Here is a 20,918-nt window from a genome sequence, read left to right as displayed (position 1 = left end):
TATATACATCAAGTGTCAAAGCAACAGTAAGAAAACGTGGAGTACACATGTCTATAAAGAAAATGTAGAGGAGGCCTTCGATGAGGACGTGTCTCATTTTGGGAAGACACCTAGTAGTAATTATTATGGACTTTAAATAGTTAAAATCCTATGCAGGAAGCAAAACAATAGGAATAGGAATAGGAATGGCAGATATCGGGGGAAGCAGAGTTGGTTGTAGCGATAGGTGTGGATGCCCTGGCAATACTGCTTGCAGGTGAGTCAGGGTTTCGTTGTAGTTTGGTGTTAATTAATTAATTTGAATTAGTTAATTGGGATGCATATTCATATGCAGGTGTAAAATTAGTAGCAGTGGAGAAGTACACAGGAAATGCAGCTGTGGAGAGCACTGCGGATGCAATCCATGCACTTGCTCTAAGGGATTAGACACCGTTGGGGTTGGAAAGTCTAACTGCAAGTGCGCTTCTGGTTGCGCCTGTCCAACATGTGCATCTTAATTAATTACTAGTATATATCTTTCTATGTTTCAGCTTTTCCTGTTTTTGCTATAACTAATATGCTGTATCTTTTCTATCTTAATAAGACTGCAAAATAAAGGATTTCTATAATTTCGATTCACTTTGTTATATATTCAAACCTCTATTTATTTATTTCTGTTTCAATTGATTCATTCTTTCATCATCTTAACGTAATAGATCTTTTTTAACTCATTCCTACTTATTCTCGTCTAAACCCTATATATGTTTTTGTAAGCAAATTGATGTATGCTTAATTAACTATATACATTATACTTTAATACTAATAATATAATTATCTAGAAAAATAATAATATACTTCAACAAGCGTTGATTTTGTAATAATAGTAATAATATAATACACTTCAACAAGTGCAGAATATTGGATATCTTTTTTAATAACATATTATCAAATTTTATGGCTAAAAAAGGATACTTCATTTTTAACTCATTTTATTTTAATTAGTCGAAGATCTATTTGCATTATTTTAATAAATAAAAACTAGATCTTTGCATCCCGAAACAAATTGAGGTTGAGGATTTGAAAATAGGAGCCTATGAAGCACGGACACGGGTGCGGACACGGCAAACGGCATTTTTGGAAAATATGAGACACGGGTGCGGCGGGGACACGGCAAATTTTATATAATTAATTATATATATATTAGATATAAAAATATATAAAAAACTTACTAAATCACAAATAAGTCATTCTCTAATCCATAAAAACATCCATACTAAGATAAGTCATTAATTCATCAGAATCCCCAAAATAGTTATTGAAATGGAAGAAATCAGAATCCTCTAAAAAGAAATCGGTATCCCTAAAAAAGAAATTGAAAGAGAAGAAATCGGAAGCAAAAGAAACAAGAGGAGAAGAAATCGAAATCAAAAGAAACAGGAAGAGAAGAAGTCGAATTCAAAAGAAACTGGAGGAGAAGAAATCGATTTCAAAAGAAACTGGAGGAGAAGGAATCGGTTTCAAAAGGAATCGCAATTGCAGATGATGAAGACAAAGCAAATCGACAATCGCAGGAGAGAAGAAGACCTAAATCGCATCGCCTATTAGCAGTAAGTAAAAATTTGCCGTGTCGCCGAGTCCGGCGAGTCCGACTCGGCCACGGCGACCCCGGGAAGTGTCTGTGCTTCATAGATAGGAGCGAATATGTCATATTCACAATGAGAGGATGATATATGGTAAATCTGGGAAAAAGAAGAAACTGACAGAGAAAGTGAGAATCTTAGAAGAATATAAGAGATGAGATAAATTGGGTATTTTCATTCCTAATCTTCTAAATACAGCACATAGTTTTTGAGTTGGCTGTAATGGTGTTTTTTTCATTTTTGTGCAGAGAAAGAATGAAATGGTGAGATTTTCGTGAGTCTGTTGAATAAACAAAGAGGTTTTAACTTTTCAATTGTTGAAATAGAGTACAGGTGTCAAGATGTTAGTGGAAGGTTATTTATATGAGTTGGAGAACCGGACCCTTTTACAAAATCCCCTCATGCGGTTGTCTTGTTCTTTTCATTACACGTGGTATACCACTTTTTTGTTTTCTAACTGCTCAAAAGAATTGAGCAAAAAGATAAAATAGAATAGAATTGAGCAAAAAGATAAAATAGCAAAATGTGTAAAAAAAATAAAACGCAGTAAATATGACTTAATCAAAATTAATCATATATCATTTCACTCTTTTTAAATACTAAAATATGACTTAATCAAAATTAATTAAATATTAAAATATGACTTAATTAAAATTAACCATATATCATTCCACTCTCCTTAAATATTAAAATATGATTTAATCAAAATTAATCATATATCATTCCAGTCCCCTTAAGATTTTGCTTCAAGGTCAAACTCAGGGAACCGATGTTGCAAATTATAGGCAAATTCTTAGGTAGCTTCCTCTGCAGTCTCTCCCGTCTACTGTATTAAGAGTTTGGTTGCAGCTCAGTTGTCTCGCTTGACCATTTTCCTATCCATAATCAATACAGGAGTGGGAATGTGATCTACAGGCCCTGGTAAATCAACTCAAATGACAGCTTCATCTGAGATCCTTTTCTTAACTGGGTGGATAGCTGAAGTTGCTGGTAGTTTGAGCTTGTAAGCCACTGTTCGCATCTTATCCTCAATTTTATAAGGTCCATAGTACAATGTGGCCAGTTTTTGATGACTCCTTTGTACCACACTTTGCTGCCTATAGGCTTGCAGTTTGACATACACCCAGTCTCCTACTTCAAGGCTCCTATCTGTCCTCTTACCATCAGCTAATTGTTTCATTCTGTTTTGAGCTTTCTCAAGCTGGAATTTCATCATTCCTGGAGCCATTTCTCTATCCTGCAATAACTGGTCCACCGATTCCATTTTTGAATCTCTTGGAAGATAAGGAATGTGTATTAGTGGTGGCATCCCATACATAATCTCAAATGGGGTCAGCTTGGTTGAAGTGTGAAAGTTGGTGTTGTACCACCACTCTGTCAAAGGCAACCATCCCTCCCACTGTCTTGGATTGCCATGTGTCATGCATCTCAAGTAGGTCTCAAGGTACCTGTTGACTACCTCTGTTTGGCCATCCGTTTGAGGATGATAGACTATGGATCGAGCTAGTTCCACCCCCTGCAGTTTGAACAACTCAGTCCAGAAGTGACTCAAGAAGACTGGATCTCTATCACTCACTATGGTTGCAGGCAGACCATGCAACTTGAACACCTGATTGAGATATAGGAGTGCTACTGATTGAGCTGTATAGGGGTGTTTAAGGCTTAGAAAATGTGCGTATTTGCTGAGCCTGTCCACTACCACCAAAATGACTTCCTTTCCATTTGACTTTGGTAACCCTTCTATAAAATCCATACTAACATCGGTCCACATGCCTTCTGGAACAGACAATGGTTGTAGCAACCTAGGAGATTTCACAGTCTCATATTTGCATATTTGGCAAACCACGCAATTCCTTACATAGCTTCTAATGTCCCTTTCCATGCCTTTCCAATAGAACAAAATGTGAAGCCTTTTGTAAGTTCCTTGCATTCCAGAGTGCCCACCTGCAGCTGAGTCATGCATCAACTGCATTAATTTGAGCTTCAGCTCAGAGTTGTCTCCCACTACCAGTTTCCCCTTCATGCGTAAGAGCCCCCCTTGCCAAGTGTAGGGACTATCTAATTCCTTCCCCTCCTGTAATTTCTGCATAATTGCTTGTAAATGTTCATCTGAACACCAACTATTCTCGATCTCAGACATTAGACTATGAATTAGAGTGGAAATGCTTAGTGCAGCTAGATCAGCTACTGGCAATCTGGATAGTGCATCTACGGCCAGGTTCTCCTTCCATTGTTTGTATGAAATCTCGAAGTCATACCCAAATAGTTTTGTCATGTACCTCTATTGGTGAGTTGTTGTAATTCGTTGCTCCATCAACAACTTCAAACTCTTGTGATCAGTCTTGATCAAAAACATTTGGTGCCCCAGGTAGTGGTCCCATTTCTTTACAACATAAACCACTACCAGAAGTTCTTTCTCATACACATATAATCCATGGTGCTTGATGGACAATGCTTTACTGATAAATGCTATGGGGTGCCCTTCTTGCATTAGGACTGCCCCTATGCCAATGTCACGGGCATCAGTTTCCACCACAAACTGTTTATGTGGTGAGGGAAGGGCCAGCACTAGAGCTGTAGTTAAAGCTTGCTTAAGATCTTCAATCTAATTATCACAAACAAGCCCCAAAATAAAAATCAAATACGCCATCTTCTCTATCTCTCTTTAATTTCTTATTTTTCTTCTTCTTTCTCTCTCTTCTCTCTCTCCTCTTTGTTAATTTCTCTCTTTAAAATCAATTGAATTTCCATCTCTTTCTAAATCTAATTAAATGTAGAAAAAGAAATGTAGAAGAATTCAATTAAGCACATACTCATTGTAATCCAATCCGATATAACCATAACACATGTAACCCATTATCTACCTAAATAAATATACCCGCGTTCAGTACGATATCTTACCGGTAGCTCACAAGTAACTTCCTCCCTTATTCCTATAAATAGGTTTAAGTTCGAAGGAGAAAGGGTTGGTTTTTACAGAGAGATAACCAATACTACATTTTACGGTATCTAACTTAAGCATCAGAGCGTTTGTAGGAAGACCGCTTCCCAGACTGTAACAGGTTCAATCCTCAAGGAACGTCAATCGTCATCAAGGAACGTCAACCTTCATCAAGGAACGTCAACCGTCATCATTCTGATTGGAAGGTTCGTCTTCCTGCAGGAGTTCATTGATTGATCTCCCCTCCTACAAATTTATTGTTTAGTTCAGGCTACAACAATTGGCGCCGTTTGTTGGAAATCCGATAAAAAAGCCATTCGTTCTACATCATCTATTTTTCGTAATCAAAAGAGATGCCTCCCAAGAGATCTCAAGTTCCACCTTCTCAAACATCCCATATTCCGGACGAGCACGATGCACACCCAACCAATGAAGAAGAACGTGTTGAACACGTTGAAACATGGTGATTTTATATTGGAAATTCAGGTGATTTTATATTGGAAATTCCAGTGATTTTTATGTTATGAAACATGGTGATTAAAATTCAATCTAAATAGATTTGTTGATTCAATTGTTAATTGATAGTTGTTGTTGCTATTAGTTATTGTAGTGGACTGTTTAATGTTAGCTGTTTGTTATTAGGATTTGTTTGATTCAACTGTTAGGTGATAGTTGTTGTTGCTATTAGCTGTTGTAGTGAACTGTTTAATGTTAGCTGTTTGTTATTAGCGATTAATAGTGTTTGGTAAAATTATATTGTTGCGGTTAGTATGTTAAATGTCTAATATGGACCTATTTTAAAATAATCAATAAAAGTATAAAAAGGCAAATTTTCAATCATAATTCATATGGTTTCCGATTTGCAATTTGGTGTCTATGTCTTTCTTTTTTTTTTTTTTTGTATAAAAGAGGATTGAGGTCATCGTTGTTATTAACAAAATTAGGGATTTTTTTGTCAACATTCTCAATTTTGACTGTTGACGAACTTAAAATAGAATTTTTTTGATGATATTCTAAGAGCCCGTTTGGTTCAGCTGTTAGCTAATAGTTGTTGCGGTTGCTGTTAGCTGTTTGCAGTTGCAGTTGCAGTAAACTGTTAGCTGTTTAATTAATAGTGTTTGGTAAAATTATATTGAACAGCTGCTGTTCGGATTTAAAATGTCTAAAATGGATATGTTTTAAATTAATCAACGATGAAATTATAAAAGGAAAAATGCCCATAATGTTTACAACTAGGAATAATTTTACTCTTAACGTCTAAAATAGTGCAACTTTACCCATAATGCTGGCAGCTACAAGCAATATTACTCCAAACATTGACAAGTTGGGTCGATTTCAAATATTATTAGAAAACATATATATTTTATTTCTTGTTCTACACCAATTGCACATATCAATAGTTTTAAAAAAGAGATTTCATATTTTCTCTAATTTAATAATAAAATTGAAAATTAATATTTATAAATTCGGCGAAATATTTGAATTTTTTTTCCAACTCGTACAAAAGACAATATTTTTTTTATTTTCTTAAAAAAAATTCATGTCTAAGTTATATGTTTGTGATCTGTTACTAACGATGATAAAATGGTACATATGTGAAGTGTATATGACAATATTCATGACCAAGAAGGCAGTTTGATAAATTATTTCTCAAATTGATCCAACTTGTCAATGTTAAGGGTAAAATTGATTTTGGCTGCCAACATTAAGAATATAATTGCACCATTTTAGACGTTAAATGTAAAATTGCTTCTAGCTATAAATGTTAGGGGTATTTTTTGCACATTATCCTATTATAAGATAAAAAATGTGTTACACAAATTAATAAAAGTAATCTATATAAAAAATAAGAAATTTATTGACGCAACAAAACATTGTTCTTCCGGTAATTATTTTGTAGAAATATAAATAATGTTAAAGAATAAATATATTTTGTGGAAATAAAAAGGATAATTTTGTCAATAACAAATAACTACAAACATCTGTTTATAATTTTGTCTGGCTTTAGACTAGCTAAAAATCTGGGGATTAAGAATCTTCTTGTGGAGTCTGACAACCTTGAAGCTGTCAGAATGATCTCAGACAATAACGCTATCTGCTTAAATACCCAAAATTTAATCAAAGGGATTAAAATGTTATGTTCTTCCTTCGATTCTTTTAGCTTCAGCCATATTTATAGGGAGCAAAATCGGGTGGCGGACCGTCTCGTAGCTGAAGGTCATGTCAGGATGTTGGGGCTCTCAACATTTTCTTCTCCTTCAGAGTTCATTTCGTCTCTTTTTTTGGATGACATGGTGGGAGTCAGCTTTCCCAGGCTGATCTCGGGTTAGGCTGTTTTGTTGTTTGTTTTCTTTCATTTCCTACCAAAAAAACAAACAACTGTTTATGAAAAACTCCAAAACGCTGCGGATTTCAGAAAAAATGCTAAATGCTCCGGTTATATAAACCTAACCAAACGCTATTTTTCCTACGGTTTGGAGTGAAACGCTTAACGCTTTTCCAAAAAGCTAAAACAAACACCCTCTAAGCATATTTAATTCTTCGACTTTTTTTTTTTTTTGTAGAAAAGGAAAGGAAAGCAAAGCAAAACAAGCAACTACACCGGGATTAGCCTAGGAAAGCTAACCCCAATCCTATCCTCTAAAAGAAGAGGAGAAAGAGCGATAGGGGAACGGTAAGGGTAGAAACACCTAACACCCCCTCATGGCCTGCCGCCGCTAAGTGATCTGCAACACGGTTCTGCTCCCGGAATCATTTAGATATTTTTATAAAGAAAGAGAAAATACACGTTTAAAAGAGATCTCTAAAAATTATGATCAACTTTACAATACGAAGAAAATAAGTTTTTTATATATAAATATAATAATATAATTAAAATTAATTTGAAAACCTAAAAGAAATTAAATAAGTAAATGAAGTAGATACTATATTTTCCAACTTAGCTCCATTTTACTGTTTTATATTATTCTGATACTATATTTTCCAGGAGCTGCTCTGAGAAGCTAAAAGATAAAGAGACGCCCTTAATGTTAACTTGGGGTATACCTACCGCCGCCAATTGTAGCTGAGATTCATTTTCCATGGATTCTTATCAGCAACCTTTAACCCCTTACGAGCAAAGATTGAGAGATGAAGTCATTTACCTTCACTCTCTCTGGCACACTGGCCCTCCTAATCGAAATCATTACAGACCCCATTACCCTAACATCCCTACGAGAAATCTTCACGTTTTCAACCCCACTTCTTTTAAGAGAACCAACAGAAACCCACACCAAACTCTAAATGCCAGGAATTTCACGCCATCATCTTCCATACCCGATCCTGGTCCAGAATGGCCTGTCGACCCACCACCATCTTCTCCCCCCGCCACCTCCGGATGGCTTTCTTTTGAGGATAGACCCACTGCTGAGACTCCAAAAGTCTCCGAGGTTGATGAATCCAAGCTTGCTATGCTGCGAATGCAGCAAAACGTTGTGAATATCTGCAATGATTTCTTCGCCAAGAGGGCGGATTCTGATGGTGAAGAAGACGACGGAGAAGATGATTCTTTCGCTGATGATAAGGATGCTCAAGAAAGTGAAGAATTTAAGTTTTTCTTCAGCTTGTTTGTGGAAAACAGAGAAATGAGGAATTTTTATGAGAACAATCAAGATACTGGAAGATTCTATTGTTTGATCTGCGGAGGGGTGGGGAAGCCGGGTGGAAAAGTATTTAAGGGTTGTCACGGCCTTGTTCAGCATGCTAATCGAATACTGAAAACAAAGAGAAAACGAGCTCATCGAGCTTTTGGTCTGGCAATTTGCAGGGTGATTGGATGGGACATAACCAGGCTTCCTGTGATTGTATTAAAGGGTCAACCTCTCAGTCAGTCTCTGGCGGATTTAGGCGAAACCCTGGTAAATAAATGAATTTCATATGTACCAAAGAATATATATTTGCTCGGCCTTCTATAATTTGTTTCTTTATCTTCAGTTTTGTCTGCTTATAAATTAGTCGAAGTTCTGTTGAATGTGAATGGATACAGGTGTACTAGTGAATGTTTTCATGAATGGAATATGAATATATGAATTATTAATAGTTTCCATTGATGACTGACGGTGCTAGTTATTTTCAGTACCAAGAATGATGAATCAATTAATAAAGAGTTCCACGAATTGAAAATAAGATGAAAAGCCAGTTTCCAAGATATTGTTAACCGAATTAGGCTATTAACTTCTCTCTATCTCTCTATCGTTCCCTCCATTTTGTTTGCAGGGATTCCTATGCAATTGCAAATTTACAATATACTTTTAGATATTTGTATATCTGTTTATGATATTTATGCGTTGCAGAATTGTTTGAAGGAAGATGACAGTAAGAAAGTTGTTGAAGATATTGATAATGGAGCTTGTGTCACACAAGAGAGCAAAGTGGTGGACAATGTTCAGGTGAAATAACTGTCTTATATTAGAGATGTAAATGCTACTGAAATTATTCTTGTTGATTTGCATGATCATGAAACTACACAATGTCACTGTGTGCTTTAATGATGAATATTAAATAAAATAGAGGTCTTTCATAGGTGAACATCATCAAATTTTGGACCAAATACATGTAATGGAGAGCCTATGCTTATGGGTAATTTGACTGAAAAATCATTTGTACGTTTGGTAGCTGACTATGGTTGTTCTTTGAATATTACTTGATTGTTTTATGGGTTGCACTTTTTGGTGGCGATTTCCTCTATTTTGCAGTAGCCATGTTTAGAAAAATCAAACTTAATTCTCATATCATCCTGGAGCTCTGTTTGTGGTGTTTATTTGGCATATATTACCTTTCTAATGGGTTGTTTCTTTAATAATTTGTTGGCGTGGGGGAATGATGCCAGTAAATGAAGAACCTGTTAATGAAATACCTGTTTATTGAAAAACAGAACTAGGGAGTGCAAAGTATGGGGACCTTGCTCTTTCTATATTATACCTTAGTTTGGATGATCAATTGCTTCTAACAGTTGTATTAAGGAGAGAACCTCTTAGTACCTCTTTGGCAAAGTCAAGCGTTTCCTTTTTTACTCTTTTTTTTTTTTATGTTCTTTTCCCTCGGGATTTAAGAGTGATTTGCAGGAGGAACATAGAGTTTAATAGATCCTAGGCACAAATACTATCAAGGAGAATTGAGAATGGCAACTTTTATGAGTCTGTCCGTACGCTGTATTTCTTGAAGCCTATATTTGGCTTCACTATGTCGGGCAGATGAGATGAATTGCTTTTGTCGAATTGAGGAGACATCATTATTTCAACACTTGTTTTCACATCTTCCTGTAATTAACCTGAGATATAATGGCTTGACTTGTACATTGCAGAGTGAGCCTAAAGAAAATGATGATAATGCAGATGAAGCTCTTGAACTTGAATCAAAAGATGTGCATCTCAAGGTTTGATGATTCTTCTATGTTTTAAAAAGTGTTTTTTGTATTTGGCTGTTGGACTTTTGTATTCTATGGACCTTATGCATATATGCTCTCTTTGATTGCCTTTTCTGTTTTATCACTACAAAAGCCAAATTGATGTCGGATAATTAGGAAACATGAAGTAATTACCAGGGAGACTGCAACGCAAGGATCTACCTTGTATGGGATTGTGTGTTTGAAGATACCCTTATTTTTGGAGAAAATACAGTGCTAAACAATAGTACCGAGAAATATTAGATTTCTATCCATCTCCATAAAGCTTCTAAATGTGCTTTAGTTGCATTTAAACCTTGTCAGCATTGTATAGACTAAAAAGTATGACATGTCATTTAATCAATCCTTTTTCCATTAACATAATAATATAATGGATCATTGTATTGTTATATACATAATATTTTGACATAAGTTTTTAGTTTTTGGTTTCTTAGAGTGCTTAGAGCATCTCCAAGAGACTCTTAGTCTACTCTCTAAAAATAATCTAAACAATTGACTCTTAGTGATTTAAGAAGTGACTAATACATATCATCTCCAACAATACTCATGTTTACTCCTTATTTATTATTTTATCATTAAAATTATTAAATATTGTTATATTTACCAATAGTGAGAGGAGAGAGACTCCTCAATAATAAATTATTAATAAAAAATGATATAAAGGAGGGGACTAGGAGTGAAGAGAGGCTCCTCAATAATAGAGAGGATGAGTAGGCTTTTTAGTGATTTGAGTAGCTGTTGGAGTTAATTTTTAACTCTCTCTCCTCAAATTTTACTTAAAAGCGCAATTAAGAGGTTGTTGGAGATGCTCTTATTATCTTAATATAAAGGGTAAATAATTTATTAGTCCTCCATTTTTTTTACCTAACACACTGTTTAGTCACAAAAAGACCAAAAGGTTAATGGTGACAAAAGATAGAGACCTTATAATGTATTTCTCAAAATAGGGGAGTAAACAATATGTTACTTAAAAAGGTGAGGACTAATAAATTATTTACCCTAATACAAATCTCATTCTTATTTCAGTGTAATATAGATTTTCCTTCTTAGTTTTCTTAAATATTTTTGACAGACAAGTTCAAGGGAGGTTGACACTGGAAAGGAAGTAAATACAAATACAGGGTAGCATTGAAGATGTTTAAAGAGTATCGGATCAGCAATATATTTTGCTAAAAGGTACGTGGAGGCAATTATAAGTAAATGTTGCTCAATTGATATGGTCCATTAGAATATTTGGTTAGATATCCAAATTCTGACACAAGCGAGGTGTGTAAATGTCCATTTTCATGATATATTCCATAAGAATCACTCAGGGGCGGAACCAAGGGGGGGGTTAGGGGGGGCTCGAGCCCCGGCAGGCGGCCGGAGAATTGAGAATTTTTTTTTTTTTTTTTTAGTAATGGTGTCTGGTAATATTTTGGAAAGAATTATATTGACTTTATGTAGTACTATTTCATTGTTTAAAGGTAGATGAGATGGTTAAGGATGTTTACTTCTATTTTAGAAGTAAACATGTTTAATTTTCTATTAGTTCAATGCTAGTTTCTAAAAAAATGATAACATTTTTACAATTTTAATGCGTTGGAGGCTAAATAAAATTTGCCCAACTCTAACGGGCTGGACTTTGAAAATTTACCGTCAACCGCACAGTTAATTTCGATTTTTTTTTACGTTTTGAATTTTTTTTTACTGATATGTTTGAGCCCCGGGTCATCCGGGGTCCGGGTTCCGCCACTGAGAATCACGATGAGTTTTTGTGCATATCATATGTGATTTCATTTTCTGCCAGAGGATCAGAATTAGAGTTTTTGTTTGGCGAGAACATAAATGGCTAGAAATTGCTTGTTTGGTTTTGATGGTTTTCTTTTCTTGAAGTTTAGTTTCTTTTTCTCTCTTTATCATTGTTCTTGTTTAGTTGTTTATGCAAATATCCGTTTTGCTGATGAATATCAATGGGTTTTCTATGTAACCATGGGAATCTATTTGCCATGAAATCTAAAACTATTATAAGTTTCTGCAATGCCATATTTTGTTGCTGCAATTTTGTGGTATTTCATGATTACTAGTACATTTTAGAGTTCCTCATCAGATAAGATTGCTTTTCCCCCTCTGTTTTTATTGGGTAGAAAACTGAGCAATTCGAATAAGAATAAATTAAAATAACTAACGATATTAAAGGATATACTATGACTAAACCCGTACCAAAAGATGAACTTGAAAGTACATTTCGAATATACTTGCAAATATGTAGCGATTTATAAAAAATGTATACTAATATTATGAATTTATCTATTTTCCCCCTCAGTGTCACAACTGTTCATTATACTACAAGTTTTCTTTGGAAAAAACCATCTATTCGCCCCCGATCTTTCTATTTTTTTATTGATTATGTCCTAATTTAAAACCCTTTATCTCAATCATATTGAGCCTTTTTACTTTTATTATAAATGGATGTGGTGCCGTTGGTTTGTTTGTTTTATTTAACTTGTCTGTGTGGTGATAAAAATTGGAAATGCTATTATTATTATTATTATTATTATTATTATTATTATATATTCGGTTATAGGTAAAGAAAGGAAGAGCAAGTCTTATGTTTTCATAGATGGAGTTGGCAGCAAACAATACAAAGTTGAAGGAGCTGCCGAGAGTTGGCTAATAGCCCACCCAATTGGCGACTTGTTGCTGTTGGAGAGATTTGTAAAGTTTTTCAATCTGCTCTGCAATACATGGTTATGGTGGGTGAAATGAGCGGATGGATGATGCGTCTATTGGTTTGGTTGCAAAGAATTACAAAAAAGTTGGTTGTGGGGCAGGGAATTGATCTGCGGGAGAGAGTTGCTTTTTGCAGTAATTATTAATTGATTTTAAGGGTATATTTTCGCTTTGAAAAAACTAGAGAAATTTTTGCTGCTGCTTAAAAAAAAACAAAAGAAATATAGCAAGTGTAAATATTTGGTTCCGAAACAATTGTAATGATTATAATTGTAAAATTAATTTAACGAAGGTATTTTAATATGTCAACTGGTAATGATTTTTTGTTTTTAATTCAACTCAAGCTCTTATGTAGAAATATTTAAAATTTAGAAAATCAAAATGCTCAAATGTGATTCATGCAAATACAAGAAAGGAGGATAGTTTTGGGGCATCCACTAGGCACCAGGAATCTCCAAATATAGGGTTTGAAGTTCATGAAGTGAACATTGCGGATAAGGGAAAATCACATAAGTTCTAGTGTATTGATGAAGTAGATGAAGATTTACGCATGACATGAGTTGGTTGATAATTATAAATGATCAAGCCATGGGCACAAATCAAACAATGGGGGATTATTAGAAAGAAATTATAATTGCTACAGCCATTTTTTTTTCACTAAACAGTTTGAGGTCAAACCAAATAAAATAAGAAACTTCAGAACTCCTATAATTTAGCATAATATTATATGCATACTGTGTAGCATTTATCATTTAAATAATTAATGTTCGTTGAAACAAGAAGATTTTTTATCCTTAAATTTTGATTAGCTACTCTGGTAGCTAGCATCAGTGTCTTGATGAGCAGTAACATACAATTTCAAATTCATCCATAAAATAATTAGTAATTCAAAATTAAAAAAATATTTGTACCTGAAATGCTAACATATGAGTATTTAAAAGTATCGGAAAGACAAAATCTTCGGGGGCCCGAAAGAGAGAGTTGCTAATTGTTCCTTCCTCTGGAAAGGACTTAGTGCCGTGTTTGATGAGTTCTGCTCGGGAGTTGGCCTGGAGGTGGGGAATGGTAAGTCCATTAGTTTCTGGTTTGATAACTGGATTGGGGATAAACCGTTAATTGAGGTGTGTTCTTCCCCCCCGCCTAGTGATATACGCAACTGGAGGATTGCCGATGTGGTTGACTCGGAAGGGGACTGGATCTGGTCAAAGTTTGATACTTTCTTTAGCCTTGAGACTCTCCTTAGAATGCGGGGAGTGAAGGTGAGTAATCAAGAGGAAGACTTGGATAGGCACTGTTGGGCGCTGTCTAACAATGGAGTTTATTCTTGCAAATCGGCCTTTGAAGCTTTCTCTCTCTTTAGATCTGATCCTCCCTCGGATGTGTGGAAGTCGATTTGGACCCTTAAAGTTCCTTTCCGTATTAGGAGTTTCCTGTGGCTGGGTGTTAAGGACAGGCTTCTTACTAATTCGGATAGGCACAGAAGGCACTTGACTGATTCTGGAGCTTGCAGTAGATGCAGAGGTCATGTTGAGACTTTGTGCCATGCTCTTAGAGATTGCTCTAATAGTAAAGAGGTTTGGAGGAAAATTCTCCCACACCATATTTTCTCTTCCTTCATGGCACATTCTGAGGTCGACTGGTTCTCTGATGGTGTTAGAGGAAAGTTGCTTCCATACATGGAGCATGGTGACATTTTCTTTGCTATTATCTGTCACCAAGTTTGGAAATGGAGAAACGAGGAGATTTTTGGAGATAAAACTGTTTTTATGACAAACTTAGCTGATTTCTTCTCGAAAAAACTTTTCTCTATTATCGATAGTTTCAAAGGAGAGTCCCTTGCCAGAGCCTCTCAGTGTTGTGATGTCCATCTCGTGGGATGGAGCAGGCCAAGAGAGGGGGTTGTGAAGCTGAATACTGATGGTTCCTGCCTCAGTAACGGTAAGATTGCGGCTGGAGGTGTGCTTAGAGATGTAGGGGGCGTCTGGCTTTCTGGGTTCTCCCAGAATTTAGGGTTGGGTTCTTCCTTTTCTGCGGAGCTCTGTGCTATTCTTACTGGAATCAATCTTGCTAAAAGGCTGGGTGTTAAGAGGCTCTCTGTGGAGTCTGATAATTTGGAAGCAATCAAAATGATTTCTGAGAATCATTCTATGGGTCTTAACAGTCGCAACCTCATCCAAGCTATTATAAGGCTTTGCTCCTCCTTTGAGTTCGTAGAGTTCAGACACATTTTTAGAGAGCAGAATCGTGTTGCTGATCGCTTGGCGGCGGCGGGCCATGAAGGGACGTTAGGCGTTACTACCCTTCCTGTTTCCCCTAGTTTCATCTCTCATCTTCTCTTAGAAGATAGGATTGGGGTTAGCTTCCCTAGGCTAATTCCTGGGTAGTTTGTTGTTATTCGTTTTTCTTTTCCTTTTCTACCAAAAAAAAAAAAAGGCATTTCCTCTAGCATGAATGCACGTGGATCAATGAGGCATCTCCTCCATCATTAGCAACCGTTAAAGTCACATGGACTAGTCAAATGAGGCCTAATATCAAAGCACATGTTCTTTCTACTATGCAATATCGTGATTGACGAAATCACAGTTGCATCCATCATGACCGTTACTAACCTCACCATTGACTAGCTGTCATGGTTCCCTGTTTACATTTAGGGCATACAACCTATTCCCTTATATATACAAGGTACACAATATATAAAAGGTATCCAAATCATCTATATTATCTTCTATATTATATAGTAGCTATTCTCATCACTAACTAAGACATTACAAATTCCATCAGGTTGATTGAAAAATATTAGAATTTTAGAAATAGTGGTTTAAATATGTAATATTATAAAATTATAAAATTATAACACATGTCATAGTGGCTAATTTTTGTGTTAAATTAAAAAAAATGAGCACTTTTAAGAAATTATTCTCAACCTATTAAATGGTTGGAAAATAATTTTATTGGAGGAATTGTATTTAATTTTGAGCTTAAAAACAACCCAATACCGCGTTAGATCCACCATAATGGTTTCTAGAGTTATTTTTGCATTTTGGACCATTACGACGAGCTCACCACCACAATAGTCTCATTATAGCGGGTTCACTACTGAAAATGATAGTCAAATTCCGTGATATCAACTTGCCAGAAATTAATCCCATCAACAATAAACTTTGCATAATCTCAAATTCTACCTTGTCCAAATTCCACCTCCAAATCTATCTTGAGACTCAACACTTCCATTATTTTTATCTCAAAAACACCATTCATCTATCTGCATACTTTTGCAAGCAATAAAATGCTCACACATATTCTCCTGCCAGCTTGAGGAAATTCCAACGATTCAAGTTGTTAGAATTTGCAGATTGGCTGGCAATATTGCGCTGTTGAAAGGCTTTTTTTACAATTTAACCTGTAATTTCCCAAAATAAAAAAGGGAAATTTACATGGAAGTTCACATTTAAAAAACTATCTACGATTATGTTAAGTTCTAATTTTGATTTATATCAAACTAGTAAAATCACAACTTTTAATATATTTTAAGGATTGGAATTTATAAATTAAAAGTCTATAATATATTTTCTAAGGTTTTATGATTTATGAATTGAGGTCTAGAATTTTTAAATTATAGTATAAAATTATAATATATAGAAAATAATAACACATTAAGAATTAAATTTAGTGATGTGATTTAGTTGTAATCTATATATAATATAAAACAGTAACGATGGAACTGAGGTGTCACTTCCTCCTTTTTTAGTGATAAAAAATTTAATATATTAATTTTAATTTTATTATATATATTTATCTATAAAAAGATTATTTTATCCGTACTATATCTAAGAGTTCTAGAGAATTTAAATTAATCCCTAAAATCTCTCTAATTCTCTACGCATCTATCTATATATAATATAAAACAGTAACGATGGAACTGAGGTGTGACTTCCTCCTTTTTTAGTGATAAAAAAATTAATATATTAATTTTAATTTTATTATATATATTTATCTATAAAAAGATTATTGTATCCGCACTATATCTAAGAGTTCTACAGAATTTAAATTAATCCCTAAAATCTCTCTAATTCTCTACACATCTATCTATATATAATATAAAACAGTAACGATGGAACTGAGGTGTCACTTCCTTAATTTTTAGTGATAAAAAATTTAATATATTAATATTAATTTTATTATTATATATATTTATCTATAAAAAGATTATTTTATCCGTACTATATCTAAGAGTTCTACAGAATTTAAATTAATCCCTAAAATCTCTCTAATTCTATACACATCTATATATAATATAAAACAGTAACGATGAAACTGAGGTGTCACTTCCTCCTTTTTTAGTGATAAAAAATTTAATATATTAATTTTAATTTTATTATGTATATTTATCTATAAAAAGATTATTTTATCCCATATATCTAAGAGTACTACAGAATTTAAATTAATCCCTAAAACCTCTCTAATTCTCTACATATCTATATATAATATAAAACAGTAACGATGGAACTGAGGTGTCACTTCCTCCTTTTTTACTGATAAAAAATATAATATAATATATAATATATTAGTTTTTATTTTATTATTATATTTATCTATAAAAATATTATTTAAAGTAAATGTGAAAATCAAATAATAATATTTAATTTATATAACACATTTATATCATTAATTGTAATTATTAGATTGTATTTTTATTAATATTTATATATTAAGATGAATCTGTGCATCGCACGGGCCAAAAACTAGTTTTATCCTTATGATATTAATGTATTTGACCCAATAAAAGATGAAAGATAAAATCATGTTTTTGAGTTAGGAGAAATAGGCCAAAGTTGCAATGCTTTAGCTCTTGAAGCAGGGCCTCTTGGCCCACGAAGCTCATAGCGGTGAGAGAAAGGGTAGGGCTTATCATCCACGTCATCTTCATTTTATTTTTCTAAATGTTTTGTAAAACCCCATATATAAAGTTGGGGAAGAAGAAAGAAAGATAACGCTGTCTTCAAACTATCATTTCAAGAAAAATCTAAATCAGAGGAGATATTGTTTGAGAGAAAATGTCAGGACCAATTTCTCAGGACTGGGAACCAGTGGTGATCCGCAAGAAGGCTCCTACCGCAGCCACAAAGAAGGATGAGAAGGTTGTCAACGCCGCTCGTCGCTCCGGCGCCGAGATCGAAACCCTAAAGAAAGGTATGGTTTCTTCTTTTCTTCTCTTTTGTTATTGCCTTTAGTATATAATAATTGTATTAGCACTTTATTGATTGATCGGAGCAAGGCATTTTTATATGTTGCTTTTACATTTGTTGATGGTAGTTCTTTTGCCTTGAATATTTCCTGAGAATTTCCGAAGAATTGGAATGACGTTTCGGATCTGTTTATCTTGGATTGTCTTGTAGGCTAGTTTAGTAATAGACAACCGCTGAACTTATTTTATTTCCCTTTCCTCTGGTCTATTGATTTACTAGTGGCCTAAGAGCTATTAGAGTTTTGTGCTTTCATCATTTTTTCGACTTTCTCTCTCTTTTCCATCACTTATGATCAGCCTTATTTAGCCTGTATGCCACTATTCCAAACATTCAGCTGTATAGTTTTTGTAAATACTATTAACGTTACCTGGACTGGTCTTCTCCGGTTAGGGAACTGTATGAATATCTACTTATGGGAAGATGAACAGGCTTTCCTGGTATAATTTTTGCAAGTTTTCTCCTGTGAAAATAAGTGTGGCTATATTGGATTTATATTCTATTTGAATGGAATTATTTATGTTCTGCGCTAGATATCTCATTTGAATGAAAATGAATAGAGGTAGGTAAATGAAATGGTTCCTAAAATTCAGTTGCACTTGCACCTTATATTTTGCTCATTTGCTTGCTTAGACTATTACTCAACCTTCTTATTAGATTGATAGATTGTCAGTTATGAAATGACAGTCTTCGTATTTTAATGTAATCTGCAGCAACTGCTGGTACAAATAAAGCTGCCTCTAGCAGCACGACTTTGAACACAAGGAAGCTTGATGAAGAAACAGAAAACCTGACTCGTGAGTTATAATTATTATTTTTTTGTTCTCTCTTTCTGGTGGTTAATTTATGTAAGTACTTAGTAGGCACTTAAAGAACAATTTTCTGCAATTCATTTCTCGGTTAATATTCTGGTTTGACCTTGTATGATATAAATATTGTGTGAACGTAAATATCTGAACAAGCCTTAGTTTTTGAAGCTAGAAATATGATTTCTTTCTAGTTTTGTTGTTTTAATGCATAAGCAAAAAATGTCAACCTGCTTGGGACTTGGGGTGGGGAATTCTACTTTTGCAAAAGAATTTCATGATAAAATCACATGCAGTAATGGATTAGGTTAAACTAATTATGTGGGTTTGATCGCTATGCTTTAAAGTGCTTTTTTACAAGTTAGTATTTCCTGCTCATTCCTGAGGCTGATATTTTTCTAAATTTTTAGGTGTTGCTTAGCAAAATTCTTTAGCACAATGATAGTGGATGAACAAGTTTTCGGAATTGTAGCATTATGTTTTTCTAACTATTTTCAATTCTGACATCAGCTCGGTTGAATTGATTTGAAGTAGCAATCATCTCTAGCCATGTCCTTTCCATTAGTGATTATGCTGTCAAAAGTAGAACCAACTTCTTTAAATGCTTACAAACTTCTGTTTTACTTGATACACTTAAACACACACACACACACACATTGTTCTAAAGATTATATTAAGCTGATGCTAATTACAGGAGTTGCAATAAATTTGTATTGTAAACCTTCTCTGTGAATATGGTCATTGAGCTCTGGTAATCACACAACATGGCATTCTCTTGGCACATAAGTATTGGTGATCCATCATCTTTGTTAGTTATTATGTGTTTCCTTTACCCCTTGCTTCCCTGAAAAATGTGCAAATTCGTTTTCTTTGGAACACAAGATTTTCATGACAAAAAGGATGATGCTAACCCCACAAATCAACTATTTCATTTATTAACTGCATTTATGAACTCAACAGAAAATAGAGAACATGTAAATTCTACCAAGGCTGAATCCTTAACTTGCTATCGTATTGCCTAGCAGGCAAATATTTACCTTAGGAATATTTATGTGCTTTATGTTCCATCCCTTTTTACTTGCCATTAGGATGATCTGTGAATCATATTGCCATCGGGAAAATTAAGTATGAAACTTGCTGGTTTTGTTGCTTGAACAGATGAACGGGTGCCAACTGAATTGAAGAAAGCCATAATGCAGGCTCGAATGGATAAAAAACTTACCCAGTCACAACTGGCCCAGGTCTCTCTCTCTCTCTATATATATATATATATGTGTGTGTGTGTGCAAGTGTGGGAAAAAAGTTCACTATCTCAGCAGAGGAAGTGATATAATTTGGTTTGTTGCAGTTGATCAATGAGAAGCCACAGATCATACAGGAGTACGAATCTGGAAAAGCAATTCCTAACCAACAGATTATAGGGAAATTGGAGAGGGCTCTTGGAGCGAAGCTACGAGGAAAGAAGTGAAGATGGACGTAGAAACAAGCCAGGTGTTGTTTAACTAATCGAAGTGCCCCTTGAGTCTAAAATTGGTGATGTATATGAACCCTTTTCAACCATTGTTATGGCTCGCATGTAAGAAACTGGTGTTGTCTAGTGTGGAGACAGACTTGTGATATTGGAGTTTGGATTAATGTCCTTGCATGCAATTTTCATCTTTTAATTCTTAGCCCAATTAATAATGAATTGCTAATCGATCAGGATGATCATTGAAAAACTTGTTTTTGAGTTCCGGAAGGAATTAATCTTTACCAAGTCGTTCATATGAATACATTTCTGCTCAAGATTACTAGAATTGGTTGGTGGCAATTGCGTAGGAGTGGTAATTCGTGTAAGTAGGTTGTGTTTGTATCAATTATTGAATTATAATTCGTGTATGTGGGTTGTGTTTGTATCTATTGTTGAATTGACACTAATTCTAACTCGATCTCCAAAAACCTGTCATAATCATCTTAACGACCTGATGGTGATCAATGGAGGATCGATTGCTGACCAAATATGTCACGGATGTATAGATATTCAATGACGTGTTTAGGGTGGTTATGGTTCAAAAACCAGTTTTGAGTTGGGGATTCTAGTTCCTGTACTTGGACCCTTTTCAAATTCGTTTTGAATATTAGAAGTCATATACATTTCAATAAAAATATTCTATT

The 20,918-nt window shown here is 34.5% G+C and overlaps 3 protein-coding genes across 4 annotated transcripts; all 3 read left to right on the top strand.

Annotated features, from left to right (window-relative positions):
• The first annotated feature begins 41 nt into the window (after positions 1-41).
• Positions 42-608, top strand: LOC136218776 (metallothionein-like protein 4B). The gene is made up of 2 exons (XM_066005876.1): positions 42-256; positions 335-608. The coding sequence occupies exons 1-2, from the start codon at positions 186-188 to the stop codon at positions 495-497; spliced, it is 234 nt and encodes a 77-aa protein (XP_065861948.1). The 5' UTR covers positions 42-185; the 3' UTR covers positions 498-608.
• Positions 609-7,513: 6,905 nt separating this feature from the next.
• Positions 7,514-13,018, top strand: LOC136218774 (uncharacterized). Of its 2 annotated transcripts, XR_010683937.1 has the most exons (5): positions 7,514-8,456; positions 8,892-8,987; positions 9,902-9,973; positions 11,076-11,179; positions 12,570-13,018. XR_010683937.1 is itself a non-coding variant. In XM_066005874.1 (4 exons), the coding sequence occupies exons 1-4, from the start codon at positions 7,641-7,643 to the stop codon at positions 11,127-11,129; spliced, it is 1,038 nt and encodes a 345-aa protein (XP_065861946.1). In that variant the 5' UTR covers positions 7,514-7,640; the 3' UTR covers positions 11,130-11,182. The 2 variants fall into 2 exon arrangements, 1 of the variants encoding a protein (XP_065861946.1); XM_066005874.1 differs by lacking the exon at positions 12,570-13,018 and having other exon boundaries at positions 11,076-11,182.
• Positions 13,019-17,686: 4,668 nt separating this feature from the next.
• Positions 17,687-20,484, top strand: LOC136218773 (multiprotein-bridging factor 1a-like). Its single transcript, XM_066005873.1, has 4 exons — positions 17,687-17,905; positions 18,672-18,755; positions 19,923-20,005; positions 20,113-20,484. The coding sequence occupies exons 1-4, from the start codon at positions 17,770-17,772 to the stop codon at positions 20,230-20,232; spliced, it is 423 nt and encodes a 140-aa protein (XP_065861945.1). The 5' UTR covers positions 17,687-17,769; the 3' UTR covers positions 20,233-20,484.
• The last annotated feature ends 434 nt before the right edge of the window (positions 20,485-20,918 follow it).

The sequence above is a fragment of the Euphorbia lathyris genome, chromosome 2 (genome assembly GCF_963576675.1).
Source record: "Euphorbia lathyris chromosome 2, ddEupLath1.1, whole genome shotgun sequence".
NCBI lineage: Eukaryota > Viridiplantae > Streptophyta > Magnoliopsida > Malpighiales > Euphorbiaceae > Euphorbia > Euphorbia lathyris.
Note: the sequence above shows the minus strand (reverse complement) of the source record. Positions and strands in the feature narration are given on the sequence as shown.

Coding starts and splice junctions, on each gene's coding strand:
- LOC136218776 (XM_066005876.1), top strand. CDS start 186: ATGGCAGATATCGGGGGAAGCAGAGTTGGTTGTAGCGATAGGTGTGGA. Junction 257..334: donor CCTGGCAATACTGCTTGCAG/GTGAGTCAGGGT, acceptor ATTCATATGCAG/GTGTAAAATTAGTAGCAGTG.
- LOC136218774 (XM_066005874.1), top strand. CDS start 7,641: ATGGATTCTTATCAGCAACCTTTAACCCCTTACGAGCAAAGATTGAGA. Junction 8,457..8,891: donor CGGATTTAGGCGAAACCCTG/GTAAATAAATGA, acceptor TATGCGTTGCAG/AATTGTTTGAAGGAAGATGA. Junction 8,988..9,901: donor AAGTGGTGGACAATGTTCAG/GTGAAATAACTG, acceptor TGTACATTGCAG/AGTGAGCCTAAAGAAAATGA.
- LOC136218773 (XM_066005873.1), top strand. CDS start 17,770: ATGTCAGGACCAATTTCTCAGGACTGGGAACCAGTGGTGATCCGCAAG. Junction 17,906..18,671: donor GATCGAAACCCTAAAGAAAG/GTATGGTTTCTT, acceptor TGTAATCTGCAG/CAACTGCTGGTACAAATAAA. Junction 18,756..19,922: donor AGAAACAGAAAACCTGACTC/GTGAGTTATAAT, acceptor TTGCTTGAACAG/ATGAACGGGTGCCAACTGAA.